At 40.4% G+C, this 26,026-nt stretch overlaps 1 protein-coding gene across 2 annotated transcripts in view; it reads right to left on the reverse strand.

The window, feature by feature from the left end:
• SLC9A7 (solute carrier family 9 member A7) overlaps positions 1-26,026 on the reverse strand; it is a 69,088-nt gene that overhangs the window by 17,046 nt on the left and 26,016 nt on the right. The window contains exons 2-13 of one of the 2 annotated variants that reach the window (XM_086880658.1): positions 19,633-19,832; positions 18,231-18,308; positions 17,505-17,581; positions 16,731-16,843; positions 15,320-15,425; positions 14,906-15,047; positions 11,800-11,905; positions 11,373-11,461; positions 11,147-11,260; positions 8,661-8,772; positions 7,175-7,328; positions 1,569-1,628 (exon numbers count right to left, since the gene is read on the reverse strand). In XM_086880658.1, coding sequence (XP_086736784.1) covers positions 1,569-1,628; positions 7,175-7,328; positions 8,661-8,772; positions 11,147-11,260; positions 11,373-11,461; positions 11,800-11,905; positions 14,906-15,047; positions 15,320-15,425; positions 16,731-16,843; positions 17,505-17,581; positions 18,231-18,308; positions 19,633-19,832 — 1,351 coding nt within the window. The remainder of the gene's footprint in view (positions 1-1,568; positions 1,629-7,174; positions 7,329-8,660; positions 8,773-11,146; positions 11,261-11,372; positions 11,462-11,799; positions 11,906-14,905; positions 15,048-15,319; positions 15,426-16,730; positions 16,844-17,504; positions 17,582-18,230; positions 18,309-19,632; positions 19,833-26,026) is intronic. The other variant, XM_086880660.1, reaches the window with a different exon arrangement.

The raw sequence follows: 26,026 nt of genomic DNA on the forward strand, positions 1-26,026 counted from the left end.
TTGTGCAGATGCCAGCAAGCATATTTGTTTTCCCCTCCACTCTTTCTGAGAGCCCTTTGCAGCAGTTGTGTGAGGATTCCCCAAGGCTGTAAAAATAAGTAACTCTTTAAAAGAAGATTTCAGATGAAGAATATGAGCAGTTTCTTAGCTGTGACAATGCATATATGTTTCAAAATTGGTGAAAAGTACATTTATTTCCCCCATTGGAATCACTCTGGTATCTGATAGACACCTTATTCCTTCAGTACAGTTACTAGTATATAGAATTCAGACATTTTTATTTCAGCTTTTGCAAGTCATTGGAATCTGTAGACAAGAGTAGCTATAGTAAAAATCCAACTTAAGTGTATTTCTTCACTCCCCCCTAATGAAAACTTTTAAGACAAAAAAGTATTTAAGATCTCTGTAATAGCAAAGGGACTGGTCTGGATCTCCTAATGCCCAACACCAAAACACAGCATTTCTGCCCTTAACTGAGTCCTGGCCTTCTTGGTCTTTACCCTACAGCTACAACTCAAGCATCACAAGTAGGAGAGAAGCTACTCAGACTTCATCTCTCAAAACATTAAGCTTATGTATAATTCAGTAATTTAAACAGTGTGGGAGAAAGTGGTTCACACACAAAACTGAACTAAGTGGATGGAAATGAACAGTAAAAAGGCATACAGAACTACATCAAGTTCTCTGCTACATCATTGTAATATGGGTGGAATGATTTCTTCTGATACTTCAGAAACTTTTCCAGGGCCCTACAACACAAGGATGACAAGTTACCAAAATACCGGGCATTTTTAGATTTAGTATGTGTAATTACTATGGTAACTGCCAAGAATGACTGTAATAGTTAATAGTTCTCAGATTGTCTGTACAAACTAACACATTGCATCTCTGGCAAATCTAGTAGTTTGCTGGAAACCTTTGAGTGTGACAAGGTAATGAAAACTTCCCACTGCCTCATCCCAAAGACTTTTCTTTACATCAATATTCTGTTTGTTTTTATATACACACACACACATAAATACACATCCCCTATAGATGTCAGTTAGAGATTTATCTTATTTTAAATTCTCTCTCTAACCATTTATCTGTTCTAAAAACAAACCAGAATCCTACTCTTCTCTGTTTGATATCTCTGTTTTTAAAAATATTTCCCCAAAGAAGCTGGCCTAAATCATCTAGGAAGCTCCTTCCAACCTGAAAAGCTGTTTCCTCAATCTCAAGCAATGCTGAAGAATACCTTTGTGATTAAAGATCAGAAGATCAAATCCATGGTTTTCAGCTCTCAAGTCTTCCAAGGCCAGAGATTCAAGTTTTGCTTTATTAAATATTTATACACAGAGTGAAAGAATATGTTTTATAGTTTCATTTTTTTAGACATGATGTGTGATCCACACTCCCACAGCTCAGAATAAGTGAATAGACTCAGAGTGAGGAACACCTGCAGCACTCTCAGAAAAGAAGCAGCAGCAGCATGCCACAGTATAGAAAAAGAGCACACACTCAGTGTTACAAAGATGAAAAAAGCCAAGCACCAGGTTAATGTGGTATCAAGGAAAGCACAGTGTCACCTGAAATACAGCCAGTGGCTTTCACTCATCTCTTCCACCGATGGAACATGGTCACCAACTCTGGTACAGCACAAGAATGCAATGTGAGTAACAAAATGCTCATGAGATGGGAGCTCTACAGAGCTCTTCAGCAAAACAAAGCAAACCAACAAAAAAAAGTCCATACCAAATCAAAAAAGACAAAACATACATGAGCAGCAGTGGCAGAGCAATGACAAAGTGACCAAAAAACCAAAACTAGCAACAGCAGCAATGTATGATTGACATATCCAGTAACATTCTTCATTTGTTCAGATCCCAACTGGCAACATATCTGTATTAATGACAGACTACATCCCCCAGAAAACCAGGTTCAGTAGCTCAGTAGCTCTCTGGTGCTGCACACAGAGCCAATCTAAGACAACTCCTACAACTTCAGACCTGCACATGGACTGAAAGAGACATCACAAGAAATAGTCATGAGAAGCTACACATGTATGAGAGGGGTCATCCAATACTGCCTGGTTTCAGAGCACTCCAAACCAACTGGTAACAAGCACTAAATCACTCCATTGCTTTAGCTAAAAATTGACTCTCAATTTTTGATTTAATCTCCAGTCATAACAGAGTCTGTTTTTACTCCTTGCTTTGCCTTTTTCAGTTGTGTTTGTGGGGTTTTCTTTTTAGGTGCAAATGAAAGCATTTTTGGCTTCCAGTATTTTTCACATACATATTTTCTTAGCAGCCTGTGGGGTTTTTTCCCCCCATATTTTTCCACAAAGGCAAGGTCAAGAACTATATATTGCTTATGTGAAATAAAAGCCCAGATGATCAGAAATCCACAGAGGCCTCACTTTAGAAAAAGCAGGCGTACACACCCTGGTTGCATGCTGACATCTTGACTAACCAAATATTTAAGGCTATAGCTTGTGATACGAAGAGCATTTACTCATCTAATCCTTGAATATTGAGGCAAATACCAGACTTCAGATAGCTTTGTTTTGGACTCCATGTTCAATAGCTCTTTTCCCATGCCAACATACTCTCCAGGTCAGAGTACTCTGCTCCCCTAGGTCATCACTGAGATGGTTCTGCATGCACAGCAAAAACTAAAATTAAAAACTGCCCAGTAACTTCCCTTCTATGACTTCTTCCTCTTTCCTGTATCTTTGCCAAGTTAGTATACTAAAGTTTTCCCAGATGTCTGTAATGAGTGCAGCATTTTTGGAAAATTTAGCTATTTTGGAAGAGTTCAGTAGTTTCTCAGAAGATGTCTGAGAAAGAGGAGAACACCCATCACCACCATGTTTTTAAGAAACTAAAACCCAATCCCTAAAAACCTATGGAATTAGAAGAAGTTGTCTCAGGTTGTTTTTAGGATACTTTTGGATCTTTTCTGACTTCACTTAACCAAGACAATGACTCCTGAAACTGCTGGCCAAGAATTGCCAGTTCAACTCCTATCATCTGTGTGCTCCAGATGTGTCTCAACCCAATTGCTACAGTGCCTTCCCCACACTTTTTCTCTGTGGTGTGAATTGCTGTGTTTCAGAGAACAAGAAGAGAGAAAATGAAGCATCTTCCATACTGACTTCCAGACTTCCAGAGGAAGAGGTAATCTCTTTCCTACCAAGGGAAAGCCCCAGAGGGGCGAGGCCAGAGGCATGGGGGCAGCGCTCCCAACTCCACTATTAAGCCAAATTCAAGATCGATGATGAATAACTAGAGATTGGGAAAGGAGGAGGAAGAACAGAAAAACTAGGGAAAGACAACTAGACAGAAAGAGATGGGCAAGGAAAAAGCCCACAGCGATGGCAAGGGACAGCCCCTGTGTCTGTGCATCTGCCTTCAGGGGCAGTAGAGGGTGGCTGAAGGCCACAGTGAAGGATCTAAGTAATACAATAATGGAAACAGGCTGCAAAGCAGGAGGATGCAACCTCCTATCAGACATCCCCCACCTCATGGAACATAGCATGAGGCTGGATCCCAGCATCAGCACTCACCTCCTGCCATCCCAGCACTCTCAGGTATGAAATGCACATTTTATCATCGCACCACCATGGGTAAGGGAATGGAGTATGTGTTGGAGCAAGCCAACACTTTCACCACCATCACAGATAGTTAGGTAGCCCACAAAGCAGCTGGATGAGTTATTATTTCCACATTTCTTTTTCAGTTTGCTCTTTTACAGAAAAATAAAAATTGTTAAATAGTAAGCTCTTTAAAGATTGTGCATGCAAAGTCAGACATAAGGCACTAAATGTCTAAGTTGACGTTGTCTGTGCAACCTTTAGCTTTTATGGTAGAAAGAAACCTAAATAATTTTGAAGTGTAAGGTATAATGCTTTCAGATTAATAAAAAAGTTTCTAAGTATAACTGAAATGACTTCATTAAAATAAGCAATAACTTCTGCATTTGCAGCAGGTTATGGAGAAGAAGGCACTAATCCATGTGCTGCTTCATTCAACATGAAAAGAACCAGGTCACTAACCTCTAATCAAAAATGGAAAACACATTGTTTTGCAATACAAATGCTAGGAGTTCCCTCTTTTTTCCTGGGACAGATAAATGAAACAAGAAGTCAGCTGTTTGGCTTTTTTTTTTGAAAAGAGGAATTTTGCCAGTAGTTTTGTTTACATAGCTCTCAAGTTTGCTGGAACTGTTAAAGCTTCAGCCAGGAAATTGTTTCTTTGTTTAGGTCTTAAAGGATGAGATTATACTTTTAATATTCAGGTCATGCTTTAGTTTCTAAGAAAAAAATCTACTACTAGAAAATGTGACTGTTTACCACTCATATGCTTGGACGTGTTTCACTGACAGTCAGCCAAGGAACTCTGACACATGATATCATGGCTTTAGCTCCAGTTTCTGGTGTTAATTTCCTTGGCGTCAAGTGGCAGAAATCAAAAGTATCTAAAGATCCCGTTATTTTTTTACTCAGATTTTGAAGTTGTGACCCCACTTTTCCAACCAGTTAAGCAGTAAGCTGAAGTTAAGCCTTTGCTACAAACCTCAGGTTCTTCGCTTAGCAGTATATGAAAGCCTTGTCAGTGTCCCTGGTAATCTACCCTATCTGAAAAGATGCCTGCTCATCCCAATATCTGAAATTTAGCAAGAGGAGGCAGAGACTTTTTTGCCTATTTTCCTCCTTATACTGCTTTTTACGTTACCAAAACTTAATTTTCATGTTAGCCTCTCTACCCTACTTCTAATATTTCATATCATGGGAAGGCACCAACAGTAAGTAAAGAACCAAGCATGCATCCCAAAGGCTGCACAGCTAACAGTGTGGCCAGAAGGCATGTGCCTCTTCCTCTTGGCCTCAGCAAAGCAATTCTGGATCCCTGTGTGGGAGCTGCCCCTTGCATGCACACAGCTGCTTCCCCTGAACTCAGTGGTAACAGGCCAGGCTGACACTCCTGAGCCAGCTCCCCAGTACAGCCCTACTTAAATCACGCAGGCACCACCTCAAATAAGCCCTTTTGGTTTTGGTGTCTGGCTTGGCTCCTCTGACTCACCCAGACATGGGCCTTCTATTCACATTCACACTGAAGAAAGGCCAGCTGCTTCATGAGGACTTGGTAATGGCTGACTAGCCTGCCTTTCTTCCTGTTACACCTGGCATGACCTTCACATCACAACTGGACTCTTAGGAGTCCCCACAAATCCTGACATTTAAGTCAAACATATACATGGCATTAATTTTCTACATCACTTCATCTGGGAAGCAAACAACCTTTTATCTTATAACCTCTCTTCTGCTAAATAATCCTCTATGTGATGACCACTTATTTCCAGCCTCTGGCAATCGAATTTAATGGGCACATATCAAGGCTCAGAAAGCATCCTAGGGACAAGTTACCTACTGCACAGGCTCAGGATGCATCAGCACTATACACTCTGCTGCTGAGCGAGGCGCTGGGACAGCATCTCAGCTTCATCGCCTCCTGTTTACCTCTTCCACTCAGTAGAAGGGGATTGAAAAAAGATAACTGGCATAATTTTAAAATTCAGCTGGAAAATAATTTGTTTTGGTTTTAATCTGTAAAATCAGGACCCCTTTTTTTTTTTTTTTTTTCTTTTTTTTTCTTTTTTTTTTTTTTTCCCCCCCAGCAGAAAGTGTTCTAGCCACTGAAGGTATCTCACCGGCACCAGAGTTTCTAATTCTCGCTCAGCGGCACACGGCCGCCTCCTCCTGGCATAAATCTGATTTCACGGGGTCCCAGAAAGTACAGACTCCATCTCTGGCAGGTCAGTGCCTACCGAGCCAGCTGTAGGCAGACCCATGGGGTTCTCTAAAATGCTTTCTATGGAGAGTTCCCTTGTTACACGTATTACCCTTCCTTGGACAGGAAAGTTCACCCTTTTTTTCCTGTCAGCCACGCCAAAAAAAGTAATTGTTAAAATTACTGCTTACTCGCAAGGATGGGTAAATCTCCCCCTAAAACTACAGCTAAACACTCAGAACTATGCTTCAGTCAGCTATCTTTTGGTAGTTACTTCTCTAGGAATGGTACATTCCTAGAGAAAAGAGCCTTTACAGCTCTTATGTCTGATTGGTCACACTAATGGCTTCTACAAGTCTGGCCACCTTGAGGGGTAAGCCTGGAATGGAGATGGGGTTAGTCCTCTCTGCCTGCAGGACCAGCTCATCAGCCAGGCTTATGGAGCCTCACTGCTGAACTAGATTAGCTAAAGGAGGAAGGACATAACCTTGGATGCTTCCTGCTTTTGATGGAAGAGGATGGGAGGAAAAAATGCTGCTACCTCAGGATGATTTTGCAGTTAGCCAAGGGCTGGGCCACATGCAAGAATTCAGTCCTGTCCTACTGCTGATGACAGAAGAAGCCCTGGGGTAATGGTTGATTGCACCCAGAGCTTGTACAGCTCATATTGTTTTAATTCCCTTCTATTTATCTTTGCCTCCCAAACTTCCAAAATTATAATATATATGTATTTACCAACGATTGATATGTGATTCTCTAGCACATCTCTTGATAAATATTCTCAAATATTAAAGTACACGCAGTCAAAAGTTGTAACTATTAACCAGCATTTGAACTGACCATTTTCACAGATCTCCTCAAAACAGGAGGAAACACATCCTGAAGGCCAGCAGGATCCCATTTATCCCAGTTGCTTAAGATAACATCAGGTTTTGTTTAAAGTACATTCAGCTTAGCACCACCCAGTAAGGAATCCACTGAACTTAAAAACCATAACAGGCCCATTACAAAGAGCCAAAAGAAAGGGAACAGCCTTAGTATAATATGAAGTTTATATAGGACTAGATTAATTCTTTCCTTTCAATATGGAGCTGCTTTATCAGGCAACACTATTCCATTTCCTGCTGGATTGCAAAGACCTAGATACCTACTTGCAGGACACCAGAGCACCTTTAGGCTAAATCCCAGTGGCATCAGTACATTTTCTTTGTCAGACTGCACTAGAACTTTCCTCTTTAAAATATCATGCCCTAAATACCTACACACACACATATATATATATATATACCATGTTCTAAAAGCTTCTAGCCAGCATCAAGCAAGTGCTGTAGAGCTATGCCAAATGGGCACAGCTGCCTGTTGAAAAGTGAAGTTTACCCAGCACACAGCTGCATACTGACCTGATGTTCAGCCATGAGAGCATGGGGGTTGTACCTCCACCCACAATCCACACAGTGAAAAACACGATGAGCAGAGTTGTTGAGAACATCATTTGGTGGGAGTAGGTAGCAGTATCTCGTATAGCTAGAGCAAATGCCATGGCTCCCCTGAGACCTATCAGGAAGAATGAAATAGCACAGCTTCAGAAGTGCAGCCGTGACTGTGGAGAGCACAGCACCTTTCCTTGATCCCTCCCACAAAATGTCAGGCAGAAAGCACTGAGCTCCAGCAGGTTTTAATTTCCTCAGATTCCCGGATAAATTATGCTCTGAGATAATTTACAACAGAATGTTGTAACTGCCCTGGTTTCTTATAGAATCCACAAGTGCTGTGAAAAGGTGTAAATACTTCTAGAAAATTAACAGGAAAGGAAGACAGAAACAAGTTGTGGACAACAGCAAGACATCATGTGAGTCAAGCAGCTCCCTGAATCCAGATGAAAATTCAGACTTTTCTAGTTGAATCCATAATTGAAATGTGACTTCTTGACATGACATTTTTATCAGCTAGAAAAATACTCTAGTTAATTACATGGTCACAGGCAGACTGTATCTCTCCTCCTCTCCTCTGCTCCCAATTATGAAACTTCACTAGCAAGAACAAGCCATGGCATCAGGCCATCTGCAGACTTCTTATGTAAAGGAATCACAGGATGGTTAAGGTTTTAATGAATCCCTGGAGTTCATCTGGTCCAATTCCCCTGTTTTAACAGCCCTGCAGTAGGTTGCACAGGACCACATCCAGATGACTTTTGAATATCTCCACGGATACAGATGCCACAACCTCTCTGGACAATTGTACAATGCTTGGACATAGTAAAAGAGGTTTCCTGATGTTCAAACAGAAAACCTCATGTGCTCCAGTCTGTTACCTCTGGGCCTGGCACAGGGCACCACTGAAAACAGCCTGGCTCTATCCTCTTTATACCTTCTTGTGTACAGAGGATTCCCTGCAACTTCTGGAGGATGCACATGTTTGGACACACAATACATAATTTGCCTTACAAACTTAAACAGCCATCTGTGTGACAGAAATTACAAGGCAATTTAAGTCAAATACCTTTGTCCAACTAAGTGGGAAAGGGCACCGGTAAATACATCTCGATTTTCTCAGTTTCTGCACAACGTGAACATCATCTCAGCTAGAAACAGCCTTTTGGAAGGGGTACATCCCAACTCTCCCATGTCCTTCACAAGCACTTCAAGTGAAAATGCTCTGTTCCCAACATGAGGTGCTGCCTGCTGTGAGCATTTCAAGGTGTCACCCACCCCAGACATGGCACACTTTCTGTAAAGGCTGAAGGGTACATGATGGCATGCTGCAACAATCAGTAAGCCTTCCCTTTAGGATGCATGAACGTGGATCATAAAAACAGAAGGTAACACAGTTGATTGCTTACGAGTTAAAATTAAGACTTTTTGCAGTGCCCAGAATTTTTGCTCTTACCTGAAAACATCATCATGTGCTGAAAGCTCCAACTGATCTTATGCCTCCTGCCCAAATTCAACAAGAAGGAGAGGGGGTAAATATGTGCAGCTCTGCCCAAAAAGATTGCAACCTGTTTGCAGCTGAGGGTTAAGGATTTATTTTTGTTGAGGTATACAGTTTTTAGTATCTGGCTTTAATATGAAGCTTCTGTTTTAGTGGGAGATTTACATCATGATATCAAAGGTTCTTCCTGTAGGTGTGTATCTAAAGCAGACTTTCCCCAATTTTATGCAACTTGTGCATTCAAAAGTGATTGCACCAAATGCAAATTTTTACTAATATAACTAAGTTTTTAGATGCACAGTGAAATTATACCTGGTATTAAAATGACCAGTTGTACAAATGAAGACTTTATGTTGAAAATTCACACTTTAAATAATTATCACCACCACCACCACCACCACTCAATTTTGAGTTTTGTAACAACAGAAATGCAGTCCTGTGTACAGAGGGGAAAACCAACTTAAGACCAGCAAGCAGCCACCCCATTATGACTCCTGCAGAGGCAAAATCTCCTATTGGCTAGCAAACACCTACCACTAGAGAGTTACTAAGAATATAAATCCAAAAGCCATTTGTCAGCATTAGAATGAAGTTGAAAAGAATAGTGAAAGAGTATTGCAGAAATTTATGACAGTAGGTGGTAAGCACCCCCAATGTGGTGCAAAACATCCAGTGGTTCTAGTGAAGAAGCAGAAAGCTGAAAACACTCTCCATAGTATAAGGAGCACTTTGGGAAAAAATAAAGTGGTGGGCTGAAATCCTGTAAAATGCCAGCACGGCCAGAAGCCAAACAAACACTGATCATTTGCTGCTGGGATGGGAACATTGGAAGAATAATACATCTCCCATGGAAAAGAAATAAAGAGAGTATAAGAGCTCTAGACACCACTGGGTTATTGCCATAGCTAAAGCAATGCAATGCTGTCAGCAGGGAATATCTCTAGGAAAATCAGATTTTGATTATTACTTTGTACAATAATCCTCACATAACTATTCCAAACAACTTGATACAAGTCCTTTTGAGGACTGCAGAAATCAGACATCAGAAGCCATCAAGAGTAATGTATGTAGACATAATAGCTTAGATTTTGCCAAGGATGCTGAGGCTCTAGCTCTGCCTTTAAAGTCCAGCCTTTCAACAACTGGTGATGTCTCTATATTTCACCTCTGCAAGCTGTTAATTCAATGGGGACCACAGGTGTTGAGTAAAACATGGGTGCTAGTACTAGATGCCCTCCTCACAAAGGTAGAAAAGCACTCAAGAGGCAACAGAGGCTAAGTGTAGTGGTAGAAAAATATGTGGAGAATGTATTAAAAGGTGAGTAGGTAAAGCAACAACTACTGAAAACAAACCCAGGGCAGACAGCACAACTTGAGAGAAGATGGAAGGCTATACTAAGCATGAAAAATTACATTGCTTAGTATACCAGACACAGCTATTCTGTTCATATCTTTATCCAATGTCTGCAGGGCTTTGGAGCATTTCTTAGGTCAGAAAAGTGGATGGGAGGCAACACAGGAGAAAATTTATTACTATTCCAGAAAATGTAAATGGTCAAAGGAAAATAAAGACAGTGTGATAAATCCTGAGAAGTAGAGGAAACAGTAGAGAGAAGAGGAAAGAAGTACATCTCATACATGGCCATCTTTATATGTCCTTTTACAGTGTTTTGCCTCCATTAGCCCTACTCCTACGGCAGGCAGAGGGAAATGAAGAATGGAAAATTAGTTCCCATTTCTTCATGCATACTTATAATTCTGCTGAATTTTCAAGCAGCCAGGTATATAGTGAGGTGAGAGTTACACAGTCCATTTCAACAGGGGCAGGATGCAGAGCTTACATGAGTGTGAGTACTACAAAGTGTTCAGTTCTGGGGAATTTGAGAGTCAGGTACCAAGTCAACCAGAGAAAATGGCAGAACCTTTAAACGTGTGCCCTTCATGTCATGGTCTGCACCCCAGCTCAGTTCCTTTCTCCTCCCATCACCAGAGATGCAAGCCTTGGGGACATTGCTCATTAAAGATGATCTATTCACCCACATTCCTTTTTATGTATTTAAAGTTTGCCCCTTACTTTCTCAAGGGGCCATTGGAAGCAGAGAGAAAAATTAATCCTTTTCCAGGTCTCCAAAGTTCAAATACAAGAACACAGTGTTGGCTGTCAATGGCCAAAGCATGCACTAAAGCATACTCATTTATTTATCTACTGAAACTATATGGCTTCTAACATTTAGGTACAGAGCCAACAACTGTGTGGCACAGAGGCCTGAGGGCTTTGATGTAAAGTATAACCAAAGATTTTTCTCAAAATTATTGTGCCTGTGAGACATTAGGGAAACTTAGGCCAGCCACCATTCTCTGTTTGGTAAAGCCAACAGACATCACAAGTTTTTGGGCCCATAAAACAATAGAGAAACCTCACACAATGTGAAAAAGGATACAAAAGCTCCAATAATGAAAACTGGACTGAATATGTGCTTCTGGAAAGTAAACAGTGCCAAGCCCATATAAGAGAATATGAAGTTCTCAGCCAGGAAGTGCAACACCTCAAAGAGCTAGAGAGAAAAACATCACATGTTAAAGGCCAAGTAAAAAAGATGCTGTAAAAATAAAAGTACATGGACTACTACAGCAATGCACTGTAAAAAAGGTAAAAGACATCCTTGCCTGCTTTGTGCGACTTCTTGATTCGACTGACAAGTTATTGTATGTATAATGTGCCTGGGTAATTCCACAGAACAGGACAGCCACCACACCTGTGAACAGAACCACATGTAAAAATCAGCCTGTTTACTGTCAGCTCACCACACTTGCCCTTCACGAGCTCCATTTAATTTATACATAATTCCTAACCTTGAGATTCTATAACTCTTCCATTCAAGTGAGTGAGATACCAGGAGATGGTGTCAGAACCAAACCGTTGCCTTTGTTATACAGTGAGCTGCAGCTTCAGCACTGAACAGAACGCAAAAACACCCAACAACCCAACTTTAACCACAAACTTGTTTCTCATTGAAAAGCTTCAATGAGAAAGTGGAAAAATGGCTGCTGAGATGGACTTCTGTCTCCATGTACTTGAATCCAAGCAACTCACCAGTAAATCCACAAGCTTCTGCAAGCAAGAAAGTGCTCCAGGACATCAGGAAGAAGAGAGCCGTTTCCAGCAGGGGGAAGCAGTGCAACTTGGTAAACTTTGTCACGTTAAGTCGCTTGTTAAGGGATCAAAAAGAAATCCTTTGGCTTCTCTGTTCCCAGAGTATTTGTGAAAAACACTTTTATGAACTAACAGCCCATGCTTGTTAGAAAACAAAGCACTTTTGATGCTGAAAAATGCAAATTCCAACACATCAAGGCAAACTTCAGACTCAACTTGCAGCAATCAGTTTTGGATATTCTTGTTGTTTATCCACGACACAGTGGATATATGTCCTTTATGTACATGTGTGGCTCCACCTCTTAGAGCTAATATTATCTTATTCTATGGTTCCCTTTGAAGTACTGGCAAGGAAGGGATATACACCTGCTGTTCCTTTTAGACTGTGTGGGCCTTGGCTTTTCAGGGAATTGGTGGGGGAATGATGTTTTGTTCCCCCTGCCAACCTCAATTATGAGTCCCACTCCCACCTCCAAATAAAGCATAAAATGCATTCAAAAGCATTTAATTTACAGAGCTTTTCTTGACTACAGCAACCCTAACACCAGTGAGATTCACAAGAATTTTTCTTCTCAGATTTGTTACTAAGTCTTTTCCAGCAAACATGGCTACTTCAGTACTTTTAAGGCAAAACAATTTCTGCCCACAAAATGTATTACCTCTCCTTGTGCTGATGTGTTTTAGAGAAAAAGCCAACTCAGACCAGCTCAGTGTTTCAAAGCAAAGAAAAACCAAGTTCATCTTGCAGAGGAGAGCAAAACCTGAGGAACATCAAAGCAAACACTGAATTAACAATTCATACAGCTACTGAAGAAGCGGAACAGATTTCAGTAGTGTTAAATTTAGCCCTTCACACACTACAAAAAAAAAAGTTGTTCACCTATTTATAGAATCCTTTTGGTGGTTTTTTTTTTCCTAAGTGCTGCTCTGGGGCAGGTAAACACTGAACAGCACACTGTATCTGAGGTGCAAACAGCTATGCACAGTTCATATGAAGGCAATCAGTACCAACTCTCCACTCACACTTACTTCTTGCTGACATCCCCTACTGACTTGGACTAGGGCAAACATATATTCCAGACACACCTTTAGCTATGACCTTTGTCAGAAGGTTGCCCTCAAAACAAAGCCCAGAGCATCATTAGAAAAAATAATTAAATTCTGTGTTGGCATTACACCAAATATAAAATGCAGCATACTTTTTAAGCAGCTATTAATTCTGCACAGAAACCATTTCTAAAACTTTTGAGCTCAGCTGATTTCCTCCCCACCACTTCCCCTAAACAGATTTCCATTATGCAGATCATGCTTCTGAGGCAGCAACATCCAACATAAAAAAACTGGAACCCATTTCCCCACAGAGTTCTCAGATGTTCCCAGTGCCTGGCTCAAGGGAAATTCATGGATGCCTAAGGAAACTGGATAGCTACAGTCACTCCAAGGGAGAGGAGGAGGAGGTTCAAACTTGTTCCCCTGAAATTAGGCAAGAGTCAGAGTCGGTTCCTTATTTCCAGTCTTTTCTGGCAGTTTTGTGAATCAAACTGTTTATTCCCCTTGCTGTGATTATAAGTAACCATACCAAAATATTTCATTAAATCTGAAATTAAAACCTGTGCTTATCATTTTGGAGGAAGATCAAGGTGAGAGAAAGGCAAGAAAAGAAAAACATTTCATTATTTCTTATAATTGGTCAAATTGAAACATTAACTGAAATGAAATTATTATTTATTTTTATTTTATTTTTTTCTTAACCCTTTTCTTTATTTGTTAGACATGGCCATGTATTTCACATCTTTTCAACCAGTCAGATGCTGCAATTTAGTAAAAATATACGATGTGATACTACAACTTAACTATTTAAAAAAAAAAACACAGGCAGCTTGAAAGCTGAAAGCCAGAGTAAGTCCTTGCATATTACCTACATCATTTGGAAACCATGTATTCCATTTATTATCAAAGGACAGTGCATGACTGCATGAAACCCCTTACTCAGAGAGGTACAGATATAGGTACTTCATGCTAAAGGAATATTAATCCATAATTTATGGGTTCTAATCAGCTATGAATAGTAAAATGCAAATTTTGTTTGCTTCTACAGCATTGCGTGACATTAAGGATGTTTCCAAAAGAAAATAGTCATATAATTAAACAATCAAAGAAAAAAACCAAAACCAAAACAGAACAAGAAAGGAAAATATCCCCACCACACACACAACATGCCACCACGGAGGCTTTGTTCTGAACAGCCTCACATCATCTTCCTGAGCACAACCATTAGAAAAAGCAAGGATTAGTTGCTGCTTCAGAAGTATAAATTTACAAAATGGATCTGAATGCATTTCAGCCTTAACTAGTAGCCAGCCAGCAAGGCAAAACCCACAACAACTGCATTTGAGCAGTGAGAGCTATGGATGGATGAAAGCCTAAAAGCCAAAGTAAGAATCGTGGTTCTGGGTCCCCTTGATTGCAGATCAGTGGAATTGAGACTGAACATTAAAGCATCAACAGCACATCTTCCCTGATATCCTTAAAGGGTTTCCATTATGCAGACATGCCAGGAAAATCTGGACAGTGTGTATATAAGACACAGTCCAGACATTACTGCTTCAGAGTCACAGGTTCGTGATCATTGTATAAAACATCACATTTTACCCCTTCCAGAAATAACAGAGATTTTGCTGAAGACAAATCAAATACCATTTATCATAGGAGATGTCTTTCAAGACTAATAATAAGAACTAGGTTTTCTAACTTCATAAAAAAACTAAACATTATTAGGATGTGCCTGTTAATGGCCCTCCTTTGGTTTGTTGTAGCAACATCACTAAGACTTCTACTATGGTCTCAATTTTATTGGAAAGGGTTGATTTCTGTGGGTACCTATAATGTCTTTCTATAGAAAAGAAGTGACATGAATACTGGCCACATCTTCATACTGAGAATTAAACAAGCTAGAGTTAGTTTTGCTATAATGGGAAACAGAAAAGCCCTGATAATATCCATATGTGCCACCTCAGCTGGAATAACCAAACATGAAAAAGGATATCAGAGCTGTCACAACCCCTGTCACTGCTCCCATCATAAAAGAACCGCTGAATATTCCCAGAAAAACACCAACAGACTTGAAAAATGCTGCAGCATCAAAAGCATGGGTATTTTCACCTGTTGGCTGGTAGGCAACTATAGATCTAGAAAGAAAGAACACAATGACAAGTTAGAAGCGGCATCAGAAAACAACACTACCTGAGCCACAGAGAGACAATCCCATTCTGAAGGCATCTGTGTCATTCTGGCTTATGCATGCATTAGGGGCCTTGGGAAATGTTTGCAGTGGTTACCAATCCAGTTAAAGGCAATCCATTTAAACTTAAAATAATGTTTCTCAGAAAAAGCATTTATTTCAGACAAATGCCAAAAGCAATTTAGTAATTTCACAGTAGAAATTCACATAGTTACTTACGAGGACAATACAATGGCAACAGCATCATTCAACACGCTCTCTCCAAACAGAAGGGCATAGAGATCGACATCAGCATGCAGCTCATTAAATATTGCTAGCACGGTAACTACAGAAAGAAAAGAAGAAAACAACACTGGAATGACTGTATGAGCTGTGGAGCAGACTTCCCAGTTTGGGTAAAGCAACACAACCCAGGAATTGAAGTATGGGATCAAAACTAAAATGGGAAGCCATAGCCATGTTTACCCACAAGTAAGCAATTCCTCCATCAGTTTTAGGGCAGCTCCATTAGGAGGTGGCTCTTTTGTCTTCCCATCTGCAGTGTTCATAGCAAGGCCCCCATGATCAAGGGGCATGGGGCAGACAAAGCCCTTCTACCAAAGCCCTGGTATTATTTTAAAACATGTTCCATATAGGACAGCAAGCAAAATGTTGTGCAGCTCTTCCTGCTTTTAAAAGCTGTTTGGATTGTTGACACAGGTTTATTATTTCAACCATTGTAAAGCAGTACAAATAATCCTAAGTGTTCCCCTAAGTATACACTATGCCACAGGTGTGAATTTCCACATAATTTAAAAAGGACAAGAGTGCTAAATATTTATAATCATTCTTTCAAGAAAATTCTGAGATGAACGACCATGATCTTGAAAATGTTCCCATATACACACTTCAGAAATCACATGGTGATTTTTTGCATAAATTGCATGCAACCACCAGCTGTTCAGAGCCCAGCTCAATCACAGGAGCTACTTCCCTTTTTCACACTAATCACCACAAAGCACCTCAAATAAACTGCTTTAAATATCAAGCTTCATAACTTCAGCACTCCCCACCCTGGCCCCTGACCTACAAACTGATCTGTCAAGCAGAGACTTCAATGTGAGCCTGCTTGACTCTGAAGGATGTCTACATTATTTGGGCAAAAGCTGAAATTACTTGGCCAGAAAAACGTTCTTCTGCCTTAACCTGTGAAACATGAAGTTGATCTGAAAGAGGAAAAAATCCCCCACCTAAAGAACCTAAAAGCTTCAAATATTGCTCTTAAATTACCCATCTCCAAAAAATGTAGCTGAAGAAGGAAGTCCTGCTACCCAGAAAAAGCAATAATTCCATCTATTTGCAGTCTTAAACTTGATGCACACTTAACAGGAAACCACCTAATAAAAATATATTTAAGTATTTGAACAGGAGAGTTAGACTTTTCTCCAAATATACCATGATGTCATACCAGTTCAGTCACAAATCAGCAGAGAATAGCTTTCAAAATGCTGAGAATTTGCATGCATTTCAGAGAAGAGGTTCAGAGATAGTAATCTGACATAACAGAAATAAAGTCCTGTTAATATACAGCTGAAAATCCTAACAATATGGTTATTTTGGAAGGTTATTAAAAAAGTGTTTATCAAGGTACCTGGATCAGTGGCAGATATTATCGCTCCAAAGAGGAGGCAGTCTGTATAATAGAATTTATCAGACAGCTGACCCACCAACTTCATTAGTTTCACAACCCCATACATGAGATTCCTGAAGAGAAAGAAGAAAAAACATTCCAAATTAAATAAGCTGGTGCATTTCAGGCAGGCCAAGGGAAAGCACAAGCGACAGTATTTCAGACAGGTTTCTTTTTGCTCCAGCTCAGTGGGACACTGCCACAGTGTAGCACAAAGCTCTCAAAGTGAACTTTCCCCTTTTCCCTATGAAGCAAACCAAGCAATAAATGATCCAGAGGACATCATATAAAACCAATAAGCAAAGTCTGAAATCTTCATACAATTAGCACAGAATCTACATGTGTCATCCGTTTTCCACCAAACTTTCCCTGCTCAGAATTCCCCTTGGTATTATTTCTCCCAACACAATACACAGGTCAAAAGCTCTGAGGTAAGATTAGTCTATAATAATAGATTATTTCTCTATTCTTTGAAATTCTTTGAGAGACAAGCCAAGGTCACCAATACAATTCAGGATTTCTGTTTTTCAGAATATCTGTATACAAGGCACAGTAATATGAGCAGCGTAAGAGATTGCAGGCAAGCAAACCAACATGAGCAGCTATCTTGAACTAAACGTGTGTGCATATGCATACATAAAATATACATATGCAGGCAAAGAGAGAGAGAGAGAGAGAGTGCTTTCTCAGCTTAAACTTTAGTGTAGAGAGGAGCAGATATCGGAGTTCACTTACCCAATAATAAAACAAGACACTGCTGTTCCTAGAAAAGCATAAGCCAAAATGGACCCCAAATTCCTGAAAAAGTGTCTCTGCATAGGAAAAAGAGGTTTATATACTTTAGAAAAGTTATATTGCCCATTCAGAACCATGCAGCACAATATTTCACTTGCATCAACACACAGAAACACACCTCTACTTCAGAGAAACATTTCAATTACTGCTACGTGAATTCAATCCAACTTCAATAAATTGAATAAACCAGATCTGTGCCATGCATTAGATCCCACAAGTAGCTTATTGACAGAAACCAGCACCAATTCATGATGTCCTCAAGCAAGACTAGAATCTAGGCCCTTCTGCCATTAAGGGTCTGGCACATCTCCACTGGGACTCGGGATTAGGTCTGCTTCTCAGCATAATTTACTGCTTTTTGAACATTTAAGAAGGACCAAAACAATTCATAATAGAACATATTTTACTTTAAATGAAACTGACATTAATGTCTGGCTAAGTTCAAAGAAAAACAAATCAGAAAAATTAAGTGGAGTTTAATACATTTATACTCCAAAAATATATGTATTTTCTCTTAAACCAATATGACCTAACCACTTCTGGAGGAAATGAGATTTTTCTTACTGTAAATAAATGCCTGAAAGGAGACTACAATCCTGAACAAATCAGCAATCTCACATTTTAAAAAAAAAAGGATCTATTCTCCTCAGAAGTTATTGCACTTACTTTCTTCAGGCTATAACCAGCATGGAAAATAATAGGAGGCAATAGAATGTTGAAAAAAACTTCTGGGTCAAATGTTACCTAAAAAAAAAAAAAAAAAGAAATTTCAATTAGAAGCAGACATATACAAATTGTTAGGACTTTTTCCTCATTCATTTTCTGACAACCACTATTTTTGGTTGTTGAAATAGGTAAGTTTAGCCTCTAAAACATTGGCCAGCTCTGTTTGTATGTAGCAGCAAAAAGCTGCAGCTCTTGTTGGTAAATAGCATCTAGAAAGAACAGGCATCACATCAGCTACTCAAGATCTGGCAGCAGTCCCAAACACAGTCCCCTATTTTAAACTGAAAATTTCTAGTAGAAATGATGCTGAAGGAGACCTCTCCTATTGTGACACCTGATATTAGTACAGCTGCAGATGAAATGCTATTTTAGCTTACTTTTTGTGCAAGTTTAACCACTGAATAGTTATTGTAAGCCAATCAAGTCAGATACAAGACTGGTTTTCAGAAATTTGGGTAATACACCACTTCCATGTATTTCAGTTGGAGTTCCAGATATCCATGATGGACTACACTACACTAAAGAACAAAACACAGCAGTTAAAATGCAAACAGAAGACTTCACACATATGAGATTATCTCTGCTCTTTTCACCCACTGCCTAAGTACAAGTTAGAAGACAAACACTACAAATGTGCCCTCCCAGAGTAGGACTCGTTTCAGCTAACTTGAGACACCTACAGCAGAGAGATACACACACACACAGCTAAGCTCTCTTCATAATCTGCAGAAAGGAATACTTGTAAACCACAATCCTATGCTTCAAAGTCTAGCTTTGATACATACAAAAGTGATTAATTCCTGACACTGAATCAAAAGGCAAATAACACATCTGAACAACTGCTGATAGGTGAATTTCACTTCCAACACCAGACTGTCTTATTTGGTGGTTTATAGGGTGGAAGCAGTAACTATTTCCTGACAATAAACAGATTTTAAGACCCTAGGAAAAAAACAAACCAAAAAGCAAACCAACAAGGAACAATCATTTTTCACTAAGAAATTATAATTTTCCTTATATTGCATTTACACAGGGCAGCAAAAGGCTTTTTTTCTTTTGGTTCAGCTGGTCTCTGTGAATTCTACAGGTGTTAGAAACATACATTAAGTCTTCAAACAGAGGCCTTTAGGAAAACACCACATACATGTAACAGAGTAGAGTTTCTCCAGCAGTGATATAATACAGAAGGTGCTTTTGAAGTAAGCATTGAAGTGCTGTTACTATCAGGAACACTGACACTTGACACTACCTAAGGCTCAAATGGGATGGAGGCGGGAGGAGCGAGGGAAGCACAGATGAAGGAGGAACACTAGGCCAAGCATGTGAAATGGTGTAGCCTCACCTTTCTCAACATGTCATTTTGCTCCACATTGTGGATCTTCCCAGGGCTTATTTCCCCTTTGAGCGTATACTCGAAGAACTTGCCGCTGACGTTGACCAGCAGGGTGGTGAACGGCCTGTTCTCCTGCGAGCAGCTGAATGGTTTGTCGTGGCCACTCGTGGAGGGAGTCCCGTACCTCAGGATCACCCCAACTATGAGTCCTGGAAGAGAGGTAAAAACCCATGAGGCTGATTTGCTACGAGTTTCAAACGTCATCCAAGGGATTGTGCATGAACTTTACAAGCATATGGGCATCATAAACACGTTGAAGTGAATTGTTACCGTCAGTTTTCTGCAGGGGAAGGGTGGCCTGAGCACATCAAAACCACCAATGAATCTGAAGGATCCGGCACCTGACTGAAGTGACAAACAAAATGTTCCAGTTCAGTTTTGTCTTCCTCACCCTCATTCACACCTTGGAAGTGAAAGCCCCCAGTCACATGGGAGGCCAAACATTAGGACGAATCAAATACATTTCGCCTGCCCTGAGGACAGAATCAATCAATTGCCAGAAAACAAGGACTGCTGGAAACACATGACCACACCTGATCTAGAATGGTGATGTTTGCTGTATTATTTTATGGCTGCAGCAAGGATGCCATTTTTAGTCTTACAATTTTAGACAAGCAAACAATGCCTGTTGCATAATCTTCTGTGTGCTCCACAAACTTTAAAACTAAAAGACAGGTGACATGCACGAGGAAGCCGCTACATGCTGTTCGCAAGAATTTTCCACATTTCATATAAACAAAAATAAAATGCGGTGTAAATGAGCAATCATAAGAGATCCAGGGTTCAGGAATATAGGACAATTACTTAGGCAGCAGAGAAAATCCAACCAGAAAACACTATCAGTAACAAATGCATCAGACACGGTGACAAAAATAATTCATAACTTAGTGCCAGGAGGCTGGAGAAGCACAAAGTTCTAGCTGAGCACCATTCCTGTTACAATGTACTAAGAAAAAGCATCTGCAGAGAGAACACATAAGAACAGTCAAAGTGGTTTTGGTCTGCTAAGTAAACAAATTGATACCCACTTACTAAAGGCTCCCCTGTTGCCTCAGGGTGATCTGCAATTTAATCTGTGTTCCAGACAAGTGCAAGATGAAGATGGATGCTTGATGCTTTTGTTGACAAGTCAGTAGTCAATGTTGGGTTTGCTCCCTATGACCCTCCCTCTGCATCCATAGCTTACCCAGATAGTAAATGAAGCTGACAGGTAATAACCAAAAAATAAATTAGGCAAAACAAACAAAAAAACCTACCACACACAGCAAAAACCCAAACAGACTTATTGTTATGGCACAGTGCAAAGAGTAACCCAACTGCACCCCCAAAAAGCCAACCAAAGGAACACACCTCATTCTCCTAAAGCCCACAGTGATAAACTGTTTTAATGAAAGAAGATACAGCAGGTAGCAGCTGTGACATTAGTGGGAGGCTCCTCTCTAGCCTTCCTTCTCTAAGAACAGAGCAGCAACATGATAAATCCTGGATAAACTGGAATATTAAGATACATTTTATTTAGAAAAGGGAAGTACATACTCTGAGAGAGCACAGAGATTCCCTAAGCAAGATAAATCTACTTACTGAAGTTTCAAATGCTAACAATTTAAATACATAGATTTATAGAAGCATCTCCTAACACCACCAGAGCATTTTACAGCTACACATGATGGATGAGGCAGAAACACAAAGTGACACAAAGTGACAGGTTACAGCCAGTCACCTCCAAACTACTTGCATTACCTGTTATGGTACAGACACCTTCACCTTGCTGCTTAGGCAAGCAGCCTAAGCTTTCTGCTGCTCTCACCCTCCTCACAGCTAGGAAGAGCTAGGCTTACAAAACACATCAGGAAGACTGACTGGCAAAAACTGATCTAACCAGCATCAGCCAGAAATCCTGTAGTAAATCAGAATGCAAAAAGAAAACTGTACAGATGAGCTTCCACATAGCTGTGGCACAAAGCCAATTCTATATTGCTGCTCAGATGAATAGAGAGGGGGACACTGGTAGCTTCTTAGGGTCAGAGACTGTCCTTACTGAATGCATTGTAAAAGCAGATGGGAAGCCTCATTACTACTGCATTAGGAAGAGAAACCTGAGAGCAGGAGGTGATTGCACTATATAACTGGATATAATCCACTTGTACCTTTTCCTCCATAATAAAACATACCAGTTATATGACAACTATATTCATAACTAGTACTTAGCATTTGAAGTTAAACATTCTATCCCATATCCTCATTCTCCCTTGGCCCAGTAGCACAGCTACAGGGAATTTTCATATACCTCCTCTTGGTAAAACAGCAAAAAGGATGAGTTTTTTGCATTGAGCACCATGCAGTTTAGGAGCATGTGGTCTCTGCTGTCAGGGTGCTGTCTTGCAGCAGGATGCACCTGGACCAGGTGCCTTTGTTGAGGCAAAAGGCTGTCAGAAGCAGTGGGTGAAGCTACCCACAGCGTAGTCACTAAAGGAAATATGTATGAAAACAAAAGGGGAAGACACACAAATTCCACAGCCAGTTTCATCAGCAAAATACTAGACATCTGTTAGTTCAAAAGATTAATTAGAAGAATGGAAAGCTCCCTGACCTGTACAAAGGTACAGGCATATTCCTATATATATCATATAGGCCCAAACCAACAAATCTTGAATATTAAAGTGAAACATTTAAGCACACATTTGACAGAAGTCATTAGTGCTTTTGAAGCCTTCACAACAATCTATATGGAAGAATTCTCCATTTTCCAATGAACATCATATCTTTAACACACTAAAAAATTACTGGACTTGTTATGTGATTTCTACATCCCATCTCACTTGATAAAACAACATTAACAAAGCTCAGACAGCTCAGTCAGCCCCTCAAGATCACAAAAAACTAAAACCCTAAATGCTTTTCAGGCAGAAGAAACTGCCTGGTTTACAGCCTCAGGAAGGATGCCCTTCTAAGCTGTCTGCCACTAGGTGTTATACAGAGGACCAGGGCATCCTTAGTAATTCTCTCTATGGATTTCCACCATTTCTGAAACACCAGAGTTTCAGCTGGAGAGGAAAAGTGGAATAGAAAGAGAGATACCTGGAATTGTTCAATGGACAAGCCTAGACTAAGACTTACTTATAGGCTGTCAACATAAGCATAGATTCAGTATATAGCTCTGTTGTTTATTTGGAATGGTTGCTGGAATCTAGGAAGAGATAGAGAAGAATCAGTGCATAAACTCTGTGTTACTCCTACCCAAGGTGTTACTGCTGAAGAGTATATTGAGAACCTGGAACAAAAGCAAATATTTTTCTGACTGCTTAAGAACATTCTACCTCTTCAAAAAGAGAACCTCGAGGCCAAACAAATCCAGCACTTCCTCTTATTGCAAGACTGCCACAAGAGAGAAAAAGCTATAAATGAGTACAAATACTTCAAAATTTGAGAAGAACATCACTTTCAAAGTTTTGGATTGTGATAGCTATTGCAAGGGCAAGTTTACATCATTGCTCCAAGACTCTTACAAAGGATTATCTCAGAAACTAATACTTAATAACCTATATGCATGACTTGCATTTAGCAGAGAGAGCATTTATGCCAGCAGCTTGCCCATACAATGCTGATTACACAGATTGTGTACTTCTTACAAGAAATGAAGGGTTTAAATCTGGGAATATTTTGTCCCTTCTGAAACAAATCACTACTGATAATTAAAAGTATTTGATTTCAGTCAGTCATCAAATCATTTAGGTTGGAAAATACCTAAGTTCACTGAATCCAACTGTTACCCTGGCACTGCCAAGTCCACCACTAAACCATGTTCCTAAGTGCCATACCCACACATCTTTTAAACACCTCCAGGGATGGAGGTTCATCCACCTTCCTGGGCAATTCCAATCCTCGACCACCCTTTCAGTGAAAAAAATTATTCTAATATCCAATCTAAACCTCCTTTAGTGGGTGGGTCAATCAACACCAATCTAACAATACACCATTTAAAATGTCACCTTTACTTTTGGTTTTGTTTGAGCACAGAAGCCACTGAAGCGAGAACATGAATTCAGAAAGACACACATAGCCACAAGTACCTTTATCTGGTAAGAGCCGTGGCCTGTGTGATTTCCAGCCCAGTTCTCTGCTGAAGCAGCCCTGAGGTTTCAGGGAGCGCCAGCTGGCAGCTGACTGCAGGAACCAGAGGCATTCACACTTCACATCACATAGTTTGATCAGTGAATCCAACTTGATCTGTGAATCAGTGGAGTGGATCAATCTGTGAGCTCAAACCTGTTCAGAAACAGTTTCTTTCATACACTTCTGGTAAAGAGCCAGGTGCTGAAAACTGAGGGTCCCTCCCTTCCAGCCTTCAAACTGAGGGAGAAGTGGTAGAGATTTTACTGCTGTTTGCAGCTATTCTTTGGAGAGACAGAGAAGAGGGGGACAGAATCTTCTGGAAAGCTCACAGTGATTAAAACTAGAGACAACAAACTTGTTGCAATGCAGGCGAAAAATATCAGATAAGGTTTGTTTTTCAAAACAATGAAATGGCTGAGCACCAGAACAGGCTGTCACAAAGGCTGCATAATCTCCTTCCTTGCACATAGCCAAAACTCAGTTGAGTATGGCCATGAGCAACCCAAGCTGTGGGGTCCTGCTGTGAGCAAAGGGCTGGACAAGACTACCTCCCAAGGTCTTTCCCATGAACATTTGGACCTCTCAGATATTTCATACTTCAAAAATTCCTTTAAAATCACATTAATTGCTTTCTGGATCAGGTCTTGGGGCTTTCTTGTTGCTTTGGAGCTGGGTTTTTATTTTTTCTAAGTGACAGACTGCACTCCTAACTCAGAGCAAAATAAATACCAATGAGTCTCATCATAAAACCCAAAAAGATCCAGCAGACTAGGAAGGGGCTGCTTTTACTGCCTCAGTTCACCCTGACTTGCCACTTGCCTTGGGCCTCAACTAACCCTATCAAAAGCAGACAAAAGGGGTGACCAGGAGATACTTAGCTAATTCCACATAAGTACAGGAAAGCAGGTACTGTGATACATCACATAAAGCACTTGTTACTAGTACTTCTCTTTTTCTTTCTCTTTTTTTTTTTTTTTATTTATTGCAGCAGTGTATTTTGGAAGTCACACTACAGCAAACCACTGAGAGGTCTGTGATGCCGGGCAACACTGTCAGTGATGAGAGCCAGTCTTGGCTTGGCAGACTTTGTCATCCCTTAGTGCAGCCCACACAGAGGCAGAACAGCACATTTTATGTACCTGGACACCAGCTTCTTTGGTGATAGAGTAAAATACTGGTTGCTTTTGAAATTACACACAAAGAATAAGGAGGGGAAATAAAGGATTTCTTACATTTAAAAGTCTAGATTTTTCTTCTCTACTTCCAAACTGAACTTTCTACCAGCTTGAGGGCAAAGAAACAAAGCTGAAAAGAAATTGGCAAGAAGGATGAAATCAAGCCCTGCATATAATTTCAAGGTGAGAGACTAATAATAATACACAGTGTTTATCACATAGATAATTTTTCTTCTGGATGTTTGCGTGCATCAAGATACCATACTTGGAAAGTTTTACTTTAAATAGCCTAAAAACCAACAGATAAAGTATCTTTCCTATTACTGTGCCAGCCTTTGAACCAGTCCACACCTTCAAATTTCACAGCAAGTTTTGAGGAAGTTTCAACACTTGCACAAAATAATTCAAGTATTTTTTCTGATCCGGAACTGAGACAATAACACTGAATATTAAAACTTTTAAAAAATCAGATCATGTGTTACACACCATCTCCAGAAGCACTAGCAACTCACTCTCTAAACCATTTGCTTGCCCTTCTCTGTACTACCCTGTACAGGAGGGCAGAGGAACTCCACTACAGAACTCCTTGAAGAAGAGTTAAGCAGGTCTCTGCAGAGCCCCAGGCCTCTGGTAGCATCTGTATTTCTGGTGAGGCCACGCTTGGCGTGCTGTGCCCAGTTCTGGGCACCTCTCTTCAAGGACATTGAGGTGCTGGAGCAAGTCCAGATAAGGGCAGTGGAGCTGGTGAAGGGTCTGAAACACAGATCCTGTGAGGTGCAGCTGAGGGAGCTGGGATTGTTAACCTAGAGGAAAAGGGGACTCAGGGGTGACCTTATCACTCTCTGGAACCACCTGAAAGGTGGCTGTAGCCAGGTGGGGGTTGGCCTCTTCTCTCAGGGAACCAGCAACAGGACAAGGGGAAATGGGCTCAAGCTGTGCCAGGGAAGGCTGAAGCGGGACATGAGGAGGAATTGCTTCACAGAAAGGCTGATTAGAGACTGGAACATGTCTGCCCAGGGAGGTGCTGGAGCCACCATCCCTGGAGCCTTTTAAGA

The sequence above is a fragment of the Cyanistes caeruleus genome, chromosome 3 (assembly GCF_971803275.1).
Source record: "Cyanistes caeruleus chromosome 3, bCyaCae1.hap1.1, whole genome shotgun sequence".
Lineage (NCBI taxonomy): Eukaryota > Metazoa > Chordata > Aves > Passeriformes > Paridae > Cyanistes > Cyanistes caeruleus.